The sequence below is a fragment of the Episyrphus balteatus genome, chromosome 3, assembly GCF_945859705.1.
Source record: "Episyrphus balteatus chromosome 3, idEpiBalt1.1, whole genome shotgun sequence".
Lineage (NCBI taxonomy): Eukaryota > Metazoa > Arthropoda > Insecta > Diptera > Syrphidae > Episyrphus > Episyrphus balteatus.
The window spans coordinates 53,430,286-53,452,312 of NC_079136.1; the positions used below are offsets into that span (position 1 = coordinate 53,430,286).

The following is a 22,027-nucleotide window of genomic DNA, read 5'->3' on the forward strand; positions in this document are numbered from 1 at the left end:
TTGAGTAAATTACATATAACCGCCGATTTGGATGGTCAATTTTATAGTTTTTGCAATTGACTTTATATTTTGAACAGGGGCGTACGGACAAAAATGACCTCAGGTCCCGACTTAGCAAGTCAAAATACGTAAAGATAGGTGGGTCCGATCAGAAGTACTGACAACTTTTTTCTTGTGGACCGTTGTTATGAATGAATCCGTTCAGAACTATACCACACTGCTAACGCCAAATGAAATGTGAGGTTGAATCATACCTTTTCGGGGTTCATCAATTTAAAATAAGTTATAAGGTAAAAAAAAATCAAAATATTAATTTTTCTAAAATATGAATACAGGTAGGTAATGATCAAAGAAATAGTTCGGAGAGAAAAAATCAACAAAAATGTACACTCTTAAGTTGCATAAAAAAATCAAATAATTGTTAGAAACCTTAAATATTCTATAATTTCCTGACAAAAGTATCTAAGAAGATCGTAGGTAAGTATGAATATTTCAAGTCGATCAGTTCAGTCGGAAAAATTTTCTTCTCCGACTTCGAAATATCGATTGAGAAAAACGCGTTTAGGGATTTGGGAACCATTTAAATTTAGTTAAGACGTCTACACAAAATTGTTGGCTTATTTCTCTGAAACTATTTTCCAGATGAATTTGAAATTTTGGAATAATATTTCAGAAAAAAAAAAACAAAATTTTAATTTTTCAAAATTACAAGTGAATACAACCACTTAAGTTAAGACTACAACAAGTGTAACTAGTTTCTTAAAACTGCAAACTCGTGTTCTTATTCTTATATAAATCTTACGTCTCTGTAAAAAAAAATCAACAAAAAAAAAAAAAATATCTTTCGCAAACATTTTCATATATGATAGATGATAGATATATGCCAAAGATGATACCTGCACAAACATCCGTCCAGCCTGTTGTCTACCTATCTTATGGGGGTCCAACCCAAACTGCCTGAGAAGAAAAATTTTAATATCGACTCTCTGTGAAACTTTATTTCGTTTCGTTCTTCCAAGTAAAAAAACATAGATGATACCTTTTCTCAAATGCAAACCAAGCAAAAATATGCCACTTGAAGTTTTCTATGAGAACTACAGAAGGCATCAAACGTCTCGGACTCGGTGTCGTATACGTAACTTCATAAATATGTTGCCTTGTGCCTTGCTTTGCTGACCATTCCACATAATAATTCCTACTCCTCAACCAGATGACCTTTTATATTGGTTGCCAATTCTTTTGAAAAAAAAAAAAAAAAAAAAAAAAAAAAAAAAATACCACGATCAAAAGAGACAGAGAAGCCTTTTTTTTCGAAAAGACAAAAAAAATGTCGAAGAAGAAAATTTTTTTTTAAATAAAAGAAAGGTCTCATCTCCTCAGCCAGCCAACGAACGTTGTCGTCATCGTCATCGTCGTCAGTAGTGATGGCATAGCAAAGTACATGGAGAATTTCCATTGCATTGTCCTTGCAAGCGCGTCGTCGTCCTTTTTGCTCACACATCACAATAGCAAAAATAGAGCACACAAAAATGAAGACCCTTAGCACTCAAAAAAAGAAAAAACTAAAAAACAAAAAAAAAAAATGACAAAAAAAAACAAGGCTCGCGTCTAGCAGCTTTTTCTTACTTCCACCTCCGTCATTGCCGCCGCCGCCGTTCGTTGTCGCCGTCTTTGTCATCATCGTCGTCGTTCTAGTTTACTACATACTCTCTCTCTTTCTCTCTCCGTCTTTTTTGAAAATGGGGAGACGACTTTTCATGCATGTCCTCCACGATGATGCGGGTTTTTCTCATATATGATGCTCCTTCTGATACGAATGCTTGTGCTGCAAGTGTCGGTGCCACTGCAGCAACTGTTCTGCTGAGATATGAAGTTTCAATGTACCGCAACCCCACCCTATTGCCACTGCCACCTCACTCGCCACCTCCGCCATTTTTTTTTTTTTTATATATCGCCGTTATATGCTGTGCACCATACAACTGTCCATGTGTCGTTGTTCCACCGCAATTCTCTGGCTGCTTGCCCTCAACCTGGGTCTTCCTCTTCCGACCTCCGCACACAATTCATGTACACTGATTCTGCTCAGCAGCACATCCTTCCAACATCTTAAGAAGGATATTGTACTTCGCTGGGTGATTTTGCTTGCTGCTGGTGTATCGGTATGGTATAGAGGCTGCTTGCAGGCTTCAGGATGCTTCTTTATGTCACGGCGACGACTACGAAGGCTACGTGTGTGTGGTGGCTACGTTTGTTGTGTGCCTTCAAGTGGAATTATCTGCTCTGGTCCATCCGTCTGTTTCGCCGTCCGATCATTGATTTTGTTGGGCCCACCATTCCACCATCATACAGCAATACACAACAAGAGTGCACCCAACCACTGCATAATGGGGCGGAAGGATTTGGTCCTTCGCGCCAGTCACCGCCGCCGCCAATGCTGCTGCGCTTATTCATTTCCAGTTGACATATGGCGCCTACTGCTGGCTGACATTTGTCGTAGTGGTGGACCTCGGTGGTGGACCAGCGACTGCGAGACGTCGTCGTCGACGGCCATGACAGGGACAGCATCACAAGAGGCTACTACATATACAAGCTTTAGGTTTTGGCGCGGGGGCAAACATGTAGTTGGAGAGTACAATTGCACAAACTGCCACTGCATGTAAATACATATTTTTTTTTTTTTGTCTTGTTGTTTCCTTCATCCAGTGCCCACTTTATGGATGATGTGCTTGGCATCGTATTAGTGTCGGTCGTGCAGGGATAATTGCTCAATTTAGCGGTTATATCGTCATGGATATGTCGGAGAGCTTGTACTTTGGTTGTTGTCGATGAAAAGTTCATGCAAGAGTCGATTCTTACTTGCATGTTGTTTACTCTCGCTAAACTTTATTATGCACTGATGAAAGAATGACCCTTGATATGTCAGAGGTTTAGTGAATTTAATCGATTGATGAAAGCATTTCATTTACTTATATTGAGGGCGAGGGGAGGCTGTTGTATTACAACCTATATAATAAGAATAAGTACGTAGAATTACAAGGAAGAAATTCGAAGCGGTTTTTAATTTTACAATAGGCGTGTTTTATTGGTAAATTATCCTTAGCTCAGTACTGGAAACAGTAAAAATTAGCACAGTAAACAACAACAATCAAATACTGTGGAAAAATAAGTTAGTGATTGAAATCAGTATTTTACTGGAGAGAACATTTCGGCAATTCGACACGGGAGGCGCAAAAATTGTTTTTTTTTTTATCTAAGTTGGTAGTCACATATGGGTGTGTTCGTTGAATCCTTTAATTTTCTTCTATAATGGTAAGTTTTCACTAGCTTAGTTTTAAAGCAGCGATTTGAAGAGCATTTGAACAAACACGTTCAGCTTTGGATAAAGTTTCTATCTTACCGATTTTGGTGGATAAGCTTTGGTTCAACTCCGGTTCAAACATCTATTCCACAGACAATTTTTTTGTACTTCTATAGTTTTTATTTCTTGTTAAAGCATTTTTTTTTTGCTTTTTATAACGGTAATATTTAAACGGAGGTCAATAAAAATATTCTGACATCAGATTCGAGTTAAACACATCAAAAACCTATAGAAAAGTATATTTTGGTTCTTGTGGCAAAAACCTTACTGACCAGTGTAATAGTTGCACAAATGTGGTTCTGCCTTGGTTCAAGTTTTGAACAGTTGGTCAGCAGTGTTTAGCTTGCCTTTCAATTTTTATCTTCTGAAATCGGTAGTAGGGCTGAAGTTTAGCACTGGCTCAAGGTTCATATATGTAGAAATAGCCACGTTCATGCTTGAACCGAAGTTGACCCGCAGCTAATCCGCCGAAATCGGTGGGTTAAATTCCTGAACCAAGGCCGATCCACGTTTGTACAACTGGCACTAACTGTCAAAACCATACAAAATTTTGACACATTTACCAAATTTCACCCAAGGTTTATACCGTTTCATGAATACGGGTGTTTTCATAAACGTCGGAAATCTGCGTTGGTACAATCGTCTTTCTCCTAATGAACACACCAATTCTGCAGAATGTTTGCAGGCCTGCGTTAGTACAATTTTCAGCAGCCACTGAGTGTTCATAAACGTTAGAAAATAAAAATATAAAAATGACCACAGAATGAGTTTTGTTTGATAACAAAAAAAAAATATTTCCTTTTCATTTTATACTATGTTTCTGAGCCCCCTAATGTGAAAATGCCTGCACTTTACATTATATTTCATAAACCATGTCTTACAAACTTTCTCTGTAGTGATTATTATTTTTTTTTTCATAATTAAAAAAATACAAAATTTTCTGAGCTACCCTAATGTAATTTTTTTTTCTTCGATAATTTGACCAAAATAATATCCACGTTTAATTTTTTCGAATTCCACAGAAAACTACAGAAGTTAACATTTTTAAGAGCCACCCTAATAAGAAAAAAATCAATTTGAACTCGGTGTATCAAAAAACACGATTTAAAAATTTTCTGCATCATTGAAATCTAAATTTTTCGAAAAATGAAAAAAGAAACATTTTTTGCACCACCCTGATTTATATGTTTGCTTTCCTTTTTTTTTACAATAGATATTTACATTTATTACAAATAAAAACATCGAAATAAAAGCCAAATAAACTTCTTCGCGAGATCTGCAGTCATAAAATTTTGGCTGCGCAATCTGCCCGACGTTGACGACATAAATGACGTTTATGAACAGAAGTACTGCAATTTGACTAAGTTAGTCCGATCGCAGATCTGATTTTATAAACACGACTAACGCAGGCCTGAGTTAGGCAGACGTTTATGAAAACACCCTACCCCTAATAACTTTAATTATAACTTTAATTATAGCTATACCAAATTAGTGCGATGTACTTATAAGTAAAAATAATTTGTTTTCATGTGTAAACAAGCACAATCAACCATATATGAGAAAGAAATCCTCGTGTAAATCTTGTACTCCGCTTACAAGATTTACACTACATTTTTTTTAGACATATTTTGTGAACACATCCCAAAGTGAAGGTTTTGAATGAACAACAACAAAGTGATTTAAAAAGTGGTTGATAAATTCTTTTGTTTAATTAAAAATTCAAAATGGAAAAAAGGTAAACAAAAACTTGTAAACAAATACATATATAAATGTTAACAGGACAACCTTTATTTCTATTTATAGATCCAAGCGATGGTCACATGATGAAACCAAAGCGTTTTTAAAATTTTATTCATCAAGGCAGCGGGAATTTACCATCCCAAGAAAAAGACGCCTGGCCTACCAAAACATTGTGGAGGATCTTATTTCGGCGGGTTTTGTAAGTATTTATGAGAGCTCTGAAAGAAAAAGCATTTTAAGATGTTTATCTTTCATTTCAGGACACTGCAACGACGGCTGCAAATTGTGAGGTAAAGATGCACACCCTGTTAAGGGCGTACAAATGCGCCAAGGACAACGCTGGGGCAACAGGTGCATCCCCATGTACTCCTCCATTTTATGAAGAAATGGAGGAGATATTTGGGGATAAGCCAATTCACACCAGGAGTGAGTCCATCAATATTGGCTCTGTGCCCCCAAATGTTGTCCAGGTAAGAAAAATAGTTTTTTTTTTTTATTCTAGTAGAAAAATTAATTGCGTTTTTTTAGGATCCGGGTGCATCAACTTCGCAACAGACGCCCTCAATGGAGGTTGCGTCTCAAGAACGTGAGGCAGAAAATACACTAACTGAACCAGCTACATCTGTGCCAGATATAGCTGGTTCAGTTAGTGTAGTTGCTGCCTCACCGCCTCCAATTGCAGTCGCTGCTGCTAGTGCCAGAACCCCGAAAGAAAGCCGAAACATGTCACGGTCGGATTTTTATAAAAAAAATATTCAACTTCGAGAACTGGAGATGGCGGAGAATAAGGGCCAGTTCGAACAACGCCAGAAGTTGAAGATAAGGGCCCTTGAAGAGCGTCAAAAACGATTTGACATCAAACAAAAAATGTTTCAAGAACGTTCAAATCAATAAAAATATATATTCATTGTTAGTTCCTTCTTTTTTTTATTATTTTCTGTGAACGAAGTGTAGTGAATGGTCCAAGGTTTATTTTGAAAAAAATCCTGATTTTTTAGAGCAATGTGCGTTTAATTCATCTCAATAGGACAAGTATTTTGGAAATAGCATCATTTTTTGTGCAGCAAACTCAAGAAAATTCTACCAATTTAACGAATTTTCTTGAGTTTGCTGCACAAAAAATGATGCTATTTCCAAAATACTTGTCCTATTGAGATGAATTAAACGCATATTAGTCTGAATTGAAGTCCTTCAAATGTTGTTGAAAGCCAAAATGCGTTTAGAGAAGGATAAACTTAATTTGGTATTCAAAAGTATTTCGGCCATGTGTATGCATATTGAAACATGACCGAAATACTTTTGGATACCAAATTAAGTTTATCCTTCTCTAAACGCATTTTGGCTTTCAACAACATTTGAAGGACCTCAGTTCACACTAATATGCGTTTAATTCATCTCAATAGGATAAAAGTATTTTGGAAATAGCATAATTTCTTGTGCAGCAAACTCAACTAATTTCGTTAAATTGAAAAATTTCCACAAAAATTTTACCAATGGTTTAAAGAAAAGTCGGAAATACTAATAATTTTCTTTTAATTAAAGAATATTCATTTGACAAAGTTGACTGAATAGTCTCTCTCGTCGATTTCCATGTAAATTAGGCTCCGGGTTTGCGATGTTGTCCTCCGGTGGTGGTTCTTCAGTTGGAGCTGGAGTTGGCTCGTTAATAATAATGTTATCGGCGTTGAGAATGCACAAATTATGCAAAACGCAAGCACTTACAATAATTTTCTTAACAGAATTCAAGTTTCTTTGCTCGGTGAACTTGTTTATTCTCCTGAATCTTCCTTTGAGTAGCCCGAAGGCATTTTCAACTACCATTCTTGTAGAAGAATGAATAAAATTGAAATTTTTTTGTTGATCATTTAATTGACCGTATTCCTTATAAGGTGGGACGATCCAATTCGAAGCCGCGTAGGCTGAATCACCCAAAAGAAATGTGTTGGATGGAAATAGACGGGTGAAGTTCTCTTGTACTTGATGATATAATCCCGATCTTCTGAGAACCCTACTGTCATGCAGGGAACCTGGTTCACCGCAGCATACGTCGGTGAACATTTTGTCTGCATTGACAACCGCCTGCAAAACGATAGAAAAATTTTGCTTTCGATCGTAATAGCATTCTTTGTTGATCCTTGGAGCGGCAATTGTAATGTGGGTGCAATCTATAGCACCAATCACACCCGGTATTCTCTTTCTGGATTCAAATCTGGAGCAAGTTTGTTCAACAAAATCTCCTTGAGGCCACTTGATATATTCATGTCCCACTGAAACTAACCAGCTGCTCACACGTCCAACTGCAGCCCATGCTGTTGATTTGGCCATACCAAACAAGTTGCCCAATTGCCTAAATGTAATGGTATTACTTATATACCAAACAAAAAGGTATATTTCCTTCCTGGCTTCAATTTTTGGTTTCCCTCCATGATTTGAGGGTGATGGAAAGAAAGCAGATAGAGCATATTTTACTGAAAAAAATGAATTTTTTTTTTTTTTTTTTTTTTAATAGGAGAGATTACTCACCAATCAATTGCTCCGCGGTTAATCTTCTCAGCCTGAAATGCGATTGAAAATCGGAATCGCTGAAGGCCTCAATAGTTTCCATAAAATTGGAAACGTTTACATGTGTTTCTTCATCAGTTGAAGGATCATCAAAAATTATTCTGGTTTCATCCTCTGAAGATGAAGAGCTTTCACTGCTTGACGATGATTCTAGGAACCATAACAAGAACTGTAATAGAAAACTAATATCTTAGAAAAAACATATAGGAAAGTATAAAATTGTTTACCTCGTTGTCCATTTTAGTTTATTTTTAACAAATAATTAGTTTTTTTCTCATGACGGGAACCTTTGATATATTTTTTTTTTGACATTTAAACACAGTGGTACCAACTTTTAGATAAAAAAATAGTACTCAGTTTAAAACTAAGTATAGCGTTTTATTGGTACTGAGCTAAGTACCAGTACTGAGCTAAGGATAGTTTACCAATAAAACACGCCTAATAAATGAAGGTAGACTAGAGAATTTTGTACGGAAAATATTATAAGTAAACATAATTGTATCAAAAGGCTAGCGGCTGTTCAATTAGTTGTTAAGAATTTTTCTATAAATTTTTACCAGTATTTATGTACATATAACGTTTTTGCTACACTAAGATCCTATACGACAAGACGCGAAGAAAATCCTTCAACAAGAGGCTTGAAAAAATGTATCAAATCGATTGCTTTAACCTTCAAGAAGATATTCGTATCTAAACCCTAATTTCCACACTGATTTCGATAGTTTTTTATGACCAAGTGTACATTCGGGTTTGGATATCTTCGAAACTGTTTAAGCCATCGATTTGATACCGATAATCTTTTTTGAAGAACGTTCGAACTCATACAGAAATACAATCATCTTGATAAATTAAATTATATAAAAATTCTTCACTTTTCCAATTTTCCTCGTGGATCCAGATCAGATCATTGTTTTTATTAGCTTTACAACAAAAGCAGGACTTTGTTTTGTTATTGTTTCGCAAATAAATAAATGATCTGATCCGGATCACGAGGAAAATAAAACACAGCTAATAATGACTTCTCAGTGAATTAAAATTTTTTGGAAAAGTGAAGAATATAATTTTTTTTTAACTTTGACCTCGAATATCTTTCAAATGGTTAAATTAATGAGAAAAGTATTCAAGACCTTTTTGGTAGAACAATCTATTTCCTATAAGAATAAATCTAGCCTGTTTGATTACACTGGTTGGCAAAAATAAAAAAATATCGGGAGCAAGAACTATGCAAGGTGATTCTAACTAACTTAAGTGTGCTGAATACAAAACTGTTTACAATTTTGTTCCATCACGTCTAGTTTTTGAGCTAAACTCATAACTATTTTCACTAGAAACTCTCAAAAACTTATTTTCAATAAAGTTTTTTTTTATGTTTAATCAAAAAAATACATTTGTCCTTAATATGTTGCTTTTTAAAATCCAAATCAGAAATCGAAAACCGGAATTTGGATAAAAAAAAACCATTCATTAGATATGTAGATAGGTACTAAGATTTAGAGATACAAGTATCATACATTTCTTTTTCCAATAACTTTGAGAACAAAATTAATTTTGAAAAAAAATAAATAAATATATTTAGAACGATAAAATATTGCGTTGTCTGACTGCATTAGACGGTTTGCAAAAAAAAATATTTTACGGTGGTGTAATTCGACGTCAAATGTATCCATAAAACACGTTTTTGACCTGTTAACATTCAAGTATTTCAAAAACGTGACGTGCCAGTGAAATTTTGACTTCAAATTCGGACTCAGCACACAAAAATCCTTTAAAAAAGTATGGTTTTGTTCTAGCTCCATTTTCGTAGCCGGACAGTGTTATTATAGTTTTTCTATTTGTTACAAAATTAAGAAAAAAAAAAAAAAAAATGAATTTTTAAAAATTTTCTCAACTTTTTGACCTCGAATATTTTTAAAACGATTGGATGAACGAAAAAATGTCTAGGGATTCTTTTTGTAGAGCGTTCTATTTCCGATATGAATATGTAATATAAGGAAATTTAAATAAATTGCACGACGATATTTTCACAGAATTTCATAAGTGGTGCAAAAAAATAAAATCTGTTTTTATAAATAATTAAATACCGTTTTAAATTATCTTTTACAAAAAACTAAGTATGCCATTTTATTTCTTGTATAAAAAGAAATTTTTAAAAAAAAATTTTCGAAAATCGTTAGAGCCGTTTTTAAAAAAAATAATTTTTTATATATAAAAATTTTCTAACATTTTTAAAATTAAAAGTTGGTATGCTATTTTAATATAATAATTAATTTACACATAAAAACGGAATTTCAAAATTTTTTACCAACCCGTTTCCAAAAAATTGATTTTTCAAAAAAAAATTTTGAAATATTTTTTAAAAATCCAAAAATGTGTTTTTTTGAAAAATTTAAATTTTTTTCAAATAATGAATTTTGGTAAAAATCTGTTTTGTCGTTTACGAGAAATTCATAAATCAAAAAAACCATTCTATGGCAGGTACCGTTAATAACGGTTCAAAAAAATATTTTTTTTTATTTCCAACGGAAGCTTTTATGTTGTTCACTACACACAAAAATTTTAATCAAAATCGTTAGAGCCGTTTTTGAAAAAAATTAACTTTTCTATTTCCGTTATATGACAGGTACCGTTAGTTTTGGTCCTTACTTAATCTTGTAACATGTAGGTCCGAATGCGGTTTAAATTGGATGAAATATGGACTTTCAAAATTTACTGTTTTTTTTATATTTTTGAGGAATTTTATTTTACAATTTTTCCTTCTTTCTAACAGTCAAGAAAATTTTACAAAAAAAATTTTATTTAAAACATAATTAAAGGCATTTTAACCTTCACTGGGACAAAATTATGTTTTCGAAAGAGAGAAGGAGCATTCAATTCTAGATAAAAAAAAAAATAAAAATTCTAATACAAAAACCCACTTCTTTCTCATGGATGTCAAAGTGAGAAGTGGGGCAAATTTAAATGGGAAATACGGAAAAAATGACCAAAAACCTTACAAAATGTATTTGAAGTTAAAAATAAAAGTTATTTTTAGATATAGGCTTCCTAAAGTTAAATATAAAAGAAACTAAACCACACAAAATTCATTAAGGCGCAAAGGTAGCATTAAAATTCTTTATAGAGGCGCAAAGGTAGCCCTGACAAACATAGTGTTCTACAAAAATAGATACTATATCCAAGTATCACCCACTGTATTATTTCCTAGGCGATTTTTTGAAGGAACTTCCAAAATCAAAAATTGTCTATCTGAAAAAAAAAATCCATTGAATCCAGTTGAATTGTAACCTTTAATAACAATATATATATTTTAATATACATAAAACATAGCCTCTAACTCGTCAACAAAAACGTCAGATCGGACACTGTCATACAAATATTTATGAATTATTCATCACATCATACTATTTCCTTCTAATACCAAAATCCTTAAAAATTCAATGCCCCTCGAATGTGCTTTTAATTTAATTAGCATTACTTCTTACAAAATCGTATATGAGTGTTCCCATAAAATAATTTTTATGCGAAAATTTTGAAAGGCTATTCGAAGTTCACACGATTGTCCCCCGTCATAAACTTCAACAAGCCCTTCTGATTTTTTTTTCTGTTTTTCAAATCGCGAAACATCCAAAAAAAAAAACCATATCAATGCAGCTGTTTATTAAAATGTCCTTGCGAACGCACAAAATACATAATATTTTTTTTTTATTAACACTGAACCTTCTTGAACTGAAAAAAAAAAAAAAAAAATACCTAGGTACTCTCATATACCTTATATATTTATTAAAAATTCTTCCAAGGAGTCGATTTCATCAATGCATGTCCTTTTCGCAGTTTTATATTGTGTTGTGTATTGCCCCTTTTTCAAGGAACAGCTCACTTCATGTACAAGAAAAATATTCTACGAATTTGTAGCCTTCCTCCAGTTTTGCTATTGTTTCCTTTTCCGCTTCATTTACATTGAAAGTCGCGTACGAGGACTGCGACAATAAGCAAAAAGGACATACCACCACTTGATTGACAAACACGAACGAGAGCGCAGCGAAATTTAAAATACAAAAAAAAAAAAAAAAAATATTAAAGACAAAAACCTCTAGGGGGTAGCGACAACGACAAGGACATTGACGATGACGACGAAGACGAAAAGGACGAAGACGACTTGAAAAATAAAATACAAAGGACAAAGTGACATTGCAAAATGTGAACAAGTCGATTGCCCTTATTGATAAAGGACATGCTTTTTTTTTCTTCTTCCAAAACTATACACGAAATATACAAGGACAATCGATTCGCATATTTGTTAGATGACTCCCGAATAATAGAAAAAAAAAAATTAAAAGAAATAGCTGAGTTGGAAAATGTAGTGCATCATATGCATTCTCTTCTATTTTGTTGTTTTCGTTTGTATTTCCTAGAACAACAATAGTGCGAAAACTGTGGCACTTTAAATGCTAATTTTTTTTTTTTAGTTGTTGTTGTCTACATTGCCTTCTTGAAGGATTCACACAAGGACACAACATGTCATTCAATCAAAAAGCGCATGTAATCGATACCACTTCTTGTGTTTGACATGCAATTTGCAATCGCATTCGATTTGGTTGCGAAAAAGGATTATTTTTTTCTTTTGTCATTTTTTGTTTGCGAACCATGAAACCGATCCTTAAAACATGATCATTCAAATGCAATCACACGGAATTTATCACCGAATTTGCATAAGTTTGAGAATATGCCACCGAATTAGCAGGCAAATGGCGGAAACAAATTATGACATGTTTTTCTTTTAGGGAATTGAGCTATCAGCAGAGCGAGAGTTGTTTTTGATTGATCAACGTGACGAAAGGATTTGCCAAATTGGATTTTGGGATTTTATTTTGCATATTTAGTGATCGGTTCAAACGGTTGACAATCCTTTGTTTTGAGTGTTTGCATGCCCTCAGTTTTTTTTTTGCAAAAACATTTTGTCACAGTTCAACAAATCGTGAGATTATTTTTATTTGCCCTTGTTTGCAATTTTAATTTATGGGGTTATAAGTATGATGTTATCCTGGGAGTGATCCAATTCTATTGCAATTTGATTGATTTTGGTTTTGATCCAATCAATTTTAGTATTGAGATGTAAATTGCTTGAAATGATCCTTAACATAAAATTGTTGCTCATTTTGTGATAAAGATTATGTTGGAATATTAATAGGATATAAAGATCCAACAATTGCAAAAATTTCACTGAACAACATCTGAGAAAAAATTTTTGGTTTCACTTTTATTTTTAGAATGTTCTAGTATTATAACGCTTTAGCCCCTATTATAAAATAAACATGAATGTGAGACATTTAAAATGTATGGAGATCGTTTCGGTGTTAGAGTAAATGAAAGTTAGCAGAACTTTGACAATAAATGAAATCTTTGGTGTTTTAATCAATTTAATTGCAATTTTTGAATGAGAAACTAGATGCTATATACTTAGTTTCACAGTACACTTAAAAAAAGTGAGGAACTGTCAAATTCCATGTGCTTAATAAAAAAAACCGGAATATATTACCTTGTATATGTATACTGTGACTTAGTTTAATCAATTCCACAATATTCTGCAAATTTTTCAGCACAGTACATATTCTGCTGAAGTGGACAAATTTCCACTTGTGATGATTTGATATTAATCGCTGGTACACAATTTCATATGGAGCATATGGTTTTCTGTATTTGATAAGGTATTATTTGGGGCAGTTTTCTTTATTGGAAAATTTTGTATTAATATTATTGAAAAAAATAGTATTTAATGTGTTTTTATTTTAACTTTTTTTTTTAATTTTGGCTTTGAAATCGATTATTTCGAAAACAATTGATTGAAATAACTTGATTTAAAAATTAAAATTAAGTGTAATTCTTCGTATTAGAAAATGTATTAAGTAAAAATTAAGATTATTAAAAATTATAACCAATAGAACAAAACTAACTCCTACTTCTTTTTAAGAAAATTCACTGTAAGTATTTAACAGTAGCAATTAGCGAAAAAAGGCTTTACATTTTTTGTAGGGAATTAAATTTGTTTGTCATACTACTTGGTCTTTTAGGATAAAAAACACGCGAGTTACGTGCAAAAATCAAAATAACCGTTCAAAACAAAATGGCGGCTATATGACACTAGGTGCAGTTGTGCAAAATGTGGTTTTCGGCTGGTTTACTGATGTTCTATCAAATACCAAAGTCAAAATTCGGCTCAGAATTTTTTCCCAGAGCTCCTCCATACAAAAATTTCTTAATTCCCCGTACTAATGTAGATTAAGCGGAATACTATCAAATGCGGGAAGTTGTGATAGTTACTGAGCAGAAAACAGAGGCGTATAAACACCATTGGGGCAAGCGGGGCGGTACCCCGAGGCCTCCGTCACGCCCCCGAATGGAGACAATGCAGAAAAGGCAACTTTTTATACATGAACGAAGCAAAAAGGTAAGATGTTTAACATGAATCAGTTCGGACACAAGAGAGACAAATTATTGAAAGAAAATTTATATACTTATTATCTTTGAGCTCGTACTTTTTTATTTGTTCTTAAATTCTATACCAAATGGGACCCAAATATCAAAGGGGCCCCAAAATTGAGTCTTGCCCCTGGGCCCCGGCAACTCAACGTACGCCACTGCCACAAAACATTAAACATGACTCTGAGGTGATATCAAGAAAAAGGAACAGAAATAATGAAGCAATAGCAAAAACTGATGTGTATAATATAATTGATTTTCATTTATCCAAAAATATTCTTAAGAAAAAACTGTTATCTCATTAATTATTATTTTTTTCTTTTTTTTTTCTACTTTTACCTTTTGAACATTGTTTTTTTTTTTTGTATATTATTTTTTAATTTCATGTTATTATAAAATATTTTTAAAATTATTGTTAACATACATATATATTTTTAAAACAACTTAGACAATAGTCTGCAGTTGAGAAATAAATAAATAAATAAATAAATAATATTGGATTATAACCACACCAAGAAATAGACATATCGGACCATATGGCTTGCTATGGCTCTCAGTTGAGGAAAATAATAAGGAGATACCTTAAAAGGGCATTCGAATATTTGTTGTGAGCGTCTTAAGTCAAAGAACTTCAGTTATTTATGAATAAAAGTGCCAATAAAATTGAAAGTTTTTGAACCACCGACCGCAACGGTGGCGGTGGGTCATGGCATTCAACGTGTTAAATTGACAGTGTGACACGATTTTTACAGTGCCGGAAAAAATTGCATTTAAAGTCAACGGGATATTAGCATATCCCTTAAAGAAATACCAAAGCAAAAGCTATGTCACTCTTTTAGAAAAAGAAATGTCTTCATATTGTATACAAATTTTCGGCAGTAATTTTGTATAAATGAAAAGTATTTTTTTCAATGAACTGGTTCATTATTTTCAATGTGCTTTTCAGAGAAAAATGCTGATTTTTTTACATTCTTAATAAAATCAATGAGTTAAGCTACAATTAGAAAGTAATGTCAAAATGTGTTGACAAAATTTAACTGAAATTTAGTATTTTATTCCGCAATTACATATTCTTATAATTTCATTGTCAATTCTGATAGTCTTTAAATAATAATACCATAGTCATAAAACAAAATTAATTCTTTTTCCTATAGGTACATATTCCGATGGGAAAATAAACAAATTCACACGAAGTTCTTCGTGTCAACCAAATAACCCACCTCCATACAGTAAGTTGTTGTCTCTGCAATTCTAATCCTAATCGCTGCAGGGCAATTACTGACAAACAATAGCACCGGTAAAGGATACGTGTAATTGCGATCTATTTCAAGGGGATATAACAAATAGAATGCATCCTCTTTCGCTTAGCCCACACACCACTATATCTATCAGGTTCGCCGAAGGATAATGCTAACATATTTCTTTTCACAAAAGAACTCAGTTTACCACGAAAAAAGGAAACAAAAAAAAATAAAAATTGAATACCCACCGAAGAACAGGCAGTTTATTAACAAGAGCAATTGCATTCATAGTCCTTTGGATGATCCTTCGGATACGCGTAGGTGAGTGAGAGAGAGTTCGACCTTGGGTGTCAGCGGCTATATCCAATACCCATACATATCCCATACTTTTAATCCTGTTCAATCCTATTGTTTCTCTAAATGTTTTCCTTTCGTTCCTATTCATTATCCTTTTTTTTCAATTTTTAGCCATCAGCGCGGGCAATCTGCAGTGATCAATCCTAAGTACGGATTACAATTCCATGTCAGGACCTGTGCAGCCTGCAGGGATGCGACTGAAAAGCGCGCATTTTCTGAATGCATCCCGCTATTTTGTTCACCTTTTTTTTTCTCCATTTTGCTTGCCTGTCAATAGCATCCTGATTCCTAGGTCGTGTTGCTTTCTAGCTGGCGATATTGATGGATGTCGTGTTTTGTAAGGACACAACCGCCGCGCTATATTGCATTGCTGCCGCAACGGCAGCAATTTGTACAGTGCATGATTTTGCACTTTCTCTCTATGCAGAATGGGGATATGTGTGTTTTTTCAACTTTCAATACAATTTTTTCTGTTTTGTGTAATCCTTCGGTTTGGTGGTAGGAGTCGTATATTGAAATCTTTACTAGGAACACAACACGGTGGAAGTGCAACAATAGGCAGAGGACATGAAATCGTGTTGCAACGTTTTTTTGTTGAAGTTAAAACCGGAATGCGTTGCCTATATTTTGTGTTTGCGTGTGTTTTTTTGTTGTCATTTCAACAAGGACATTTTTAAACACTCTCTTACCGAATTGAGTTGCAACAACAAAAATTATGCAGGCAGATGGCTAGCAGATTAGTGGCAAATAGTATTTTGAAAGGGATTTCTAGGAGCATGCTGCGACCTTGTTTAACGGCCCATTTGACGAAGGATATTGATGTTTTTTTGGTCCTTTTTTTGTTGGTTTTACTGCGATTTTCTTTTTCTTTTTCGTTTTTGTGGAAATTGATTGAAAAGATTGCCACACACAACAGGAATCATATCGGCAAGAATCGTGTAATAAATTGAAAGATAAATGAATGGACAAGGACAATTTTTTTGTTCATTGTGTTGCACACATATATTGAATTTTGTGGTTGGTGTAGGTTGTTTTTTTTGTAGGCATTGTTAACAGTGATATTGTGTAGGTGTGATATGTTTGTCAAAAAAGAAAAAGGAAATTAACTATGGACTGTAAAAAAGAAATCAGTTTGATGACAATAAATTATAAATTTTACACTGGGTCAAAGGACCAATAAAGTTAAATAATTTAATGGTACCTATATGTAGGTATTTAAATTTTCAGCTAAATAATAATATAATTGTGTTTAAAATTATTTATTTATGGAGTAATCCTGTTCAGGGAATAATGTTTACTTTGGTGCTATCTTGTTATAAAAAAGGACTTATGGTATAAAGCCGCTACAATGAATGATTTGAACTATCGAATAGTTCCTTCGTTCATTCATTCATTCATTCACTTGAATAAGCACTATCGAATAAATGTATCGAATGAAAACTATCGAATAAACTATGGAATAAAAAAAAACTATTCGAGTGAAAAAAAAACTATGGAATAAAAAAAAACTATTCGAATGAAAAAACTATCGAATAAAAAAAATATTCGACTGAAAAAACTATCGAATAAAAAAACTATTCGAATGAAAAAACTATCGAATAAAAAAAATATTCGAATGAAAAAACTATCGAATAAAAAAAACTATTCGAATGAAAAAACTATCGAATAAAAAAAATATTCGAATGAAAAAACTATCGAATAAAAAAAACTATTCGAATGAAAAAACTATTTGAATGAATAAAAACTATCGTATCAAAGAAAAAAAAAATAAATGAAAAACTATCGAATGAAAATAGTAACTAAATGAATGAATGAATATTTTTTAACTATCGATATATTATTCGTAGCTCTAGGTAGCAATTATGGTAGGATGTAGTTATCTAACGAAGACCCCGGATACTGAGTTTTAACTAACCCTGCAATCGAACATCGAACACTCCAACGGAATGTTCTGAATTTTTATTACATCAACGAGCCTTGAAAAACGAACAAGGAAACATCGTAAAAAGTCGCAAGCAATGTTGATGTTATGCGACTTCTTGAAGGAATAAGACAGCACTCTTACGTCAATCCATCTTTCAAAAGTCTGCCGAGCTGCTTGCGAATGCCAACGAAGGCATGGACTTTGACAACGGCGGCGCGGATGAAAACTCTTTGGATTGTAAAAATTCCTTGGTTGATTTTCAGCCCCATCTGCATTGAGAAGATAAGATACAATAGCGAACTGTACGGATTGTACAAAGACACTTACCTAGCCAAGACATTAAAGATGCAGACCTCGATCCTCGATCAATTCTGGAGTGCAAAACTGGAAGCAGCTAGTTAATGATAGGGCTCGAGAAGTTAGTTAGTTGAGGCGCGAACCCTCAATTGATTGTAGCGCCACCTTAAGGTGCTGGTCACCATAATTAAGTAACTATGTGGTGATTCTTTAAACCGTTGGGAGTTCCAAAAAATATGTTTATGGTTAATAGTAGCAACAACTTTTCCCTAAATTCCTGATACAAAATTTTTAGATTATTCAAAAGTATTGGGCTCGTACCCGTACGTAAATGCGGCTTTTCCATCGTTTTTGACAAGTTCTGACGAAGACTGCAATGGAGATCGACTGCGATGCAAACAAACATTCTTTTGGAAAAAGACAACGAGAATCCCAATTCGAGCAAGTGTAAAGGTTATTTTAAAAGGACTCTTAAACAAAACATATTAATTTAACAATAGTTTTCTCATTCGAACGAATGCCTTAACCTCGTAATGTAGGTATGTTTAAGAATTCTATAACTCTAATTCACCTTTGCCTTAAACTTGCCCTCATATCAGCACCTTTGACCCCTTTATAAGCTGCCAAAGTTTATTTGGTTTAGGAATAATGACAAATCAGTAAATTTCTATGCAAACTTTGCCCTGATATTTTGACGGCCACAAATACCACATACAAATATCGCTATACACCCAGGCCTTATAATTAAGAGTACGTTGGTCCCCCTATAAACACCCACTCTCGATGATTCACAAAGAAATTGATTTCGCAATCGATGGTTGTCAATGGAGAAGAATCAGAATCATTTGCTGCAGGATAATATATATGAAAACAACAACAAGAACAGAAAAGAAGATAAGAATGTTCTGTGTTGTTCAGAGAAGGGCGACATGAAGATAGCGGTTGCTTAGTTTCGACGATACACACCAAAAACTCGCTCTTCAATTATTATTATAGCGCTGAACTTTGTCGGGTTTCATCATCAAACGTCCGCGTCACACTCACACTCCTCCAAATACTTCAACAACTCACATATATTTATGTATGTACTCTCACCGAAAAACCGAAAAGGAAGAGTGAGGGCGAATGATATGATGATAGCGATGGGTTAGCGGAAGATCCCCATAGAACATCCGACCCCATTCCATATATCCATTATAATGTACGGGCTACAACCATCCATCGATGGATGAATAGATAGACTTTAGCCTCTTCACATCACAAAAGTCATTCGCATCACTGCGGATAAAATTCAACGACCACCGCGCGCCACAATGAATAACCCTTGCGGGTATAATGGACCAAGTCCTAGCTGGCGATGCTGTCAAACCCATCTCGCGTTTGTGTCCTTGTCGTTGTCGTAGCCTTAGATATAGCCGGAGATGGAGCGAAGCAGCCGTAGCCGTGGTTGTCCTTTCGTATACTTTTCGCTTCTCTAAATCACCCGCCGCCCGTCCGCCGCGCTGTGCTTCGTCGCGCTCTTTGCCGCGCCACCGTTCCATATCATCATGCCAGCCGCCTTTTGCTCGTACTTTTCTTCTGCCTCCTGGAAATGTCCTTCGCTTTTCTTCTTTGACTTTCATATAAGTCTATATGTATGCTGTGTGAGTGTATGCTTAGCTGTTTTTGCTGGCTACCGCCGACGACGACGACGACGACGATGCTGATGCCGATGGCCTGCCAGGATATGAACCCCCCTCCCCAATGTCCTTTTCGCCCACCCATAACTGTCCTTTCTAACATTCTCGTATGTCCTATGTGTACATATTCAGCCTCTCTGTTGTCCTCAAAACGTCGTCGTCGTCGGTCGGTCGTCTCCATTTCATTCCGTGGGGGGAGATGGTCTGTCAATTTTCGCGAAATATAAACGTGGTAAGGGAGGGGGGGGAATTCTTCTATTATACATACTCATACGTTCCCCCCCCCCCCCCCCCCCTCTACCTACCCACAAACCAAAAGCCTCCCGTTTGGATTTTCATCTTGCTCAAAAACTTCCACCTGACCCATCGAGCAAGCACTAAAGTGCAAACTTCAGAGAACCATTCGGCCATCGTCCTTGTCGCTGTCGTCATCGTCGTCGTTGGTTGTCCTTATACGTGGACTTGGTGGTGGTATCCCTTAGCGGGGAGGACGTGATACGTGAATAAGATGAAAGTGGATATTTCGCCGTGGGTTTGCTCGCTGCTGCCGCCTTCACTCAAACACACACACACACACACATACATAAACACACACACATGACCAAGCAAATATTGATGTGTATTTGTGCAGAAATAGGTTTTGTGTCCTGTCCGACCATCTCATGTGTGTGCATACATCACCGGGAGGGAAAACTTGGGCAGTTTTCATCTGAACGGTCGGTCGGTTTGCTAGAATTGGAATAGAGTTAGTGGTGGGGGAAGGTTTGAGAGTGGATCTCCCTTACTTTTTTCGGGTGCAAATTCCCGTTTTCTCAACATTGGACAGTTGATGTCGGCTGGCAGGTGGATGGGGGGTGTAAGGGTCTTCCACTTTAGATTAGAATGCTTGTGTGCCATGTCAATCTGCGCCGCACATATAGATAGACTACAACAGGCAGGCGAGTTGCAGGGGTGAGGGTAGAGTAGTTGATTTCTGTGCGCTGCTGCTTCATATGTGTGGCGGAAGGGGGAGGGGGTTGATGGGTTCAAGATACATTAGAGTCGGGATGATCCCACATCAGCCAGCTTGGGGTGTGTATACCAAATATACCAAAGTCTTTTGTTGCTGACTATTCGGAGATGACGGTGGTGGCGGGCATGTAGTTGGAGGGGTAAGAGTTGATGTGTTATTTTTTTTTTGTGTTTTATTTTTTTTTTTCCTTCAAAAAAACCGTCCTCGTCAACTGTCGCTTGGGTTGGTTGTTTTTTTTGTTTTCCTGTGTTTCGCGCATATATCGAAGATTATCGATTCGATTTTCCAGAACTTGACCATTCGATATACAACAGATGTAGATGTAAAAAGGTATTTCTCTTATTTTCTATTTTTTTTTCTCATCTCTGAGCTGTTACGATTTTTTTTATTTTTTTGTGTATATGTATGAGTTCGGCGCTAGAAAGAATCGCTATCGCCGTCATACGTCGTCCATGTTGGTTGGTGTCCTGGTATATTCCATTCCGCTGATATATCGAAGAGAAGAAATTCGATGGCATCTACTCTACTTCGCTTCACTTGAATTCGAATAGAGCTGGGGTATAGTTAAGGAAAGTTGCTGGAGTGGAATATTTATGGACATTGGATGGTCGTGGTCGCGGAGATGTGTATTTGTCTTCTTTTGCTCATGAAGTTGACATTTTCAATTTGAATGCGCTTGAAAAGAAAAAAGATATATGCATTCATTCGTTTCGACATTTCGAACAAAAGCGTCTTCTTCGCATTCAAGTTTTCTATTCTTTTTTTTTTTTTCGAAACTTGAGTTTTTGATGTAATCTTGCATTTTTGTTTTCAAGATTAGAGTTGGAAAATAAAATGAGAATTCGAAAATGAGTTCTTATGCATTTATCTACATATTAAATGGAGGAATGGTTTAACTAAGGATCGGGGAACTAAGGAACATATTTGTACCTTTAGTTATCTTAAGAATGATTGAATCAATTTAAAAATAATTGAAACATTTCACTTCGCATAAAAACGGTTCATAACCATGAATAACAATTTTTTGTTTAGACAAGCTGGACATAGGTACAATTAGTTTGTGATATTTTTTTTAAAACCCTTTCGAACCCAATCTATATGAAAATCTTTATTAAAAAATGTTTTTTTTTTCAGTATTATCGTATCAAAAACATCACAACTAAGAAATATGAATAGCAAAAAGTTATTTTCCAAAATAATAAATAGCAAAAATAATGTGTTACTCTCATGTTACATGTAATTAAAATACACTGCCTATGACCACCAACAAAAGTCGGACAACTGAGAAAATAACTTTTTATAGAACAATAATATATGCTACTTCTTCTAAGCCAAAAAGCAAAACACTTTCTGGATTAACTTTTTTTACATCTTTTTTTTTTT

General features: G+C 34.7%; 2 protein-coding genes across 3 annotated transcripts; one reads left to right on the forward strand and one right to left on the reverse strand.

Moving 5' to 3' along the window:
• The first annotated feature begins 4,131 nt into the window (after positions 1-4,131).
• LOC129916123 (uncharacterized) lies at positions 4,132-6,164 on the forward strand. 2 transcript variants are annotated; one of them, XM_055995916.1, is made up of 3 exons: positions 4,132-5,297; positions 5,359-5,568; positions 5,627-6,164. In XM_055995916.1, the coding sequence occupies exons 2-3, from the start codon at positions 5,395-5,397 to the stop codon at positions 5,990-5,992; spliced, it is 540 nt and encodes a 179-aa protein (XP_055851891.1). In that variant the 5' UTR covers positions 4,132-5,297; positions 5,359-5,394; the 3' UTR covers positions 5,993-6,164. The 2 variants fall into 2 exon arrangements, with proteins under 2 accessions (XP_055851891.1, XP_055851890.1); XM_055995915.1 differs by having other exon boundaries at positions 4,132-5,568.
• A 285-nt stretch (positions 6,165-6,449) lies between these two features.
• LOC129916120 (uncharacterized) lies at positions 6,450-8,091 on the reverse strand. Its single transcript, XM_055995911.1, has 3 exons — positions 7,888-8,091; positions 7,622-7,829; positions 6,450-7,566 (listed from the first exon to the last, which is right to left on the reverse strand). Exons 1-3 carry the CDS (start codon positions 7,897-7,899, stop codon positions 6,635-6,637), a joined length of 1,152 nt encoding a protein of 383 aa, XP_055851886.1. The 5' UTR covers positions 7,900-8,091; the 3' UTR covers positions 6,450-6,634.
• Positions 8,092-22,027: the final 13,936 nt, after the last annotated feature.

Excerpts from the sequence above, each read along its gene's own strand:
- LOC129916123 (XM_055995915.1), top strand. The coding sequence starts at position 5,395 with ATGCACACCCTGTTAAGGGCGTACAAATGCGCCAAGGACAACGCTGGG. Across the intron at positions 5,569-5,626 it reads TGCCCCCAAATGTTGTCCAG|GATCCGGGTGCATCAACTTC; the intron begins GTAAGAAAAATA and ends GCGTTTTTTTAG.
- LOC129916120 (XM_055995911.1), bottom strand. Across the intron at positions 7,567-7,621 it reads AACCGCGGAGCAATTGATTG|TAAAATATGCTCTATCTGCT; the intron begins GTGAGTAATCTC and ends CATTTTTTTCAG.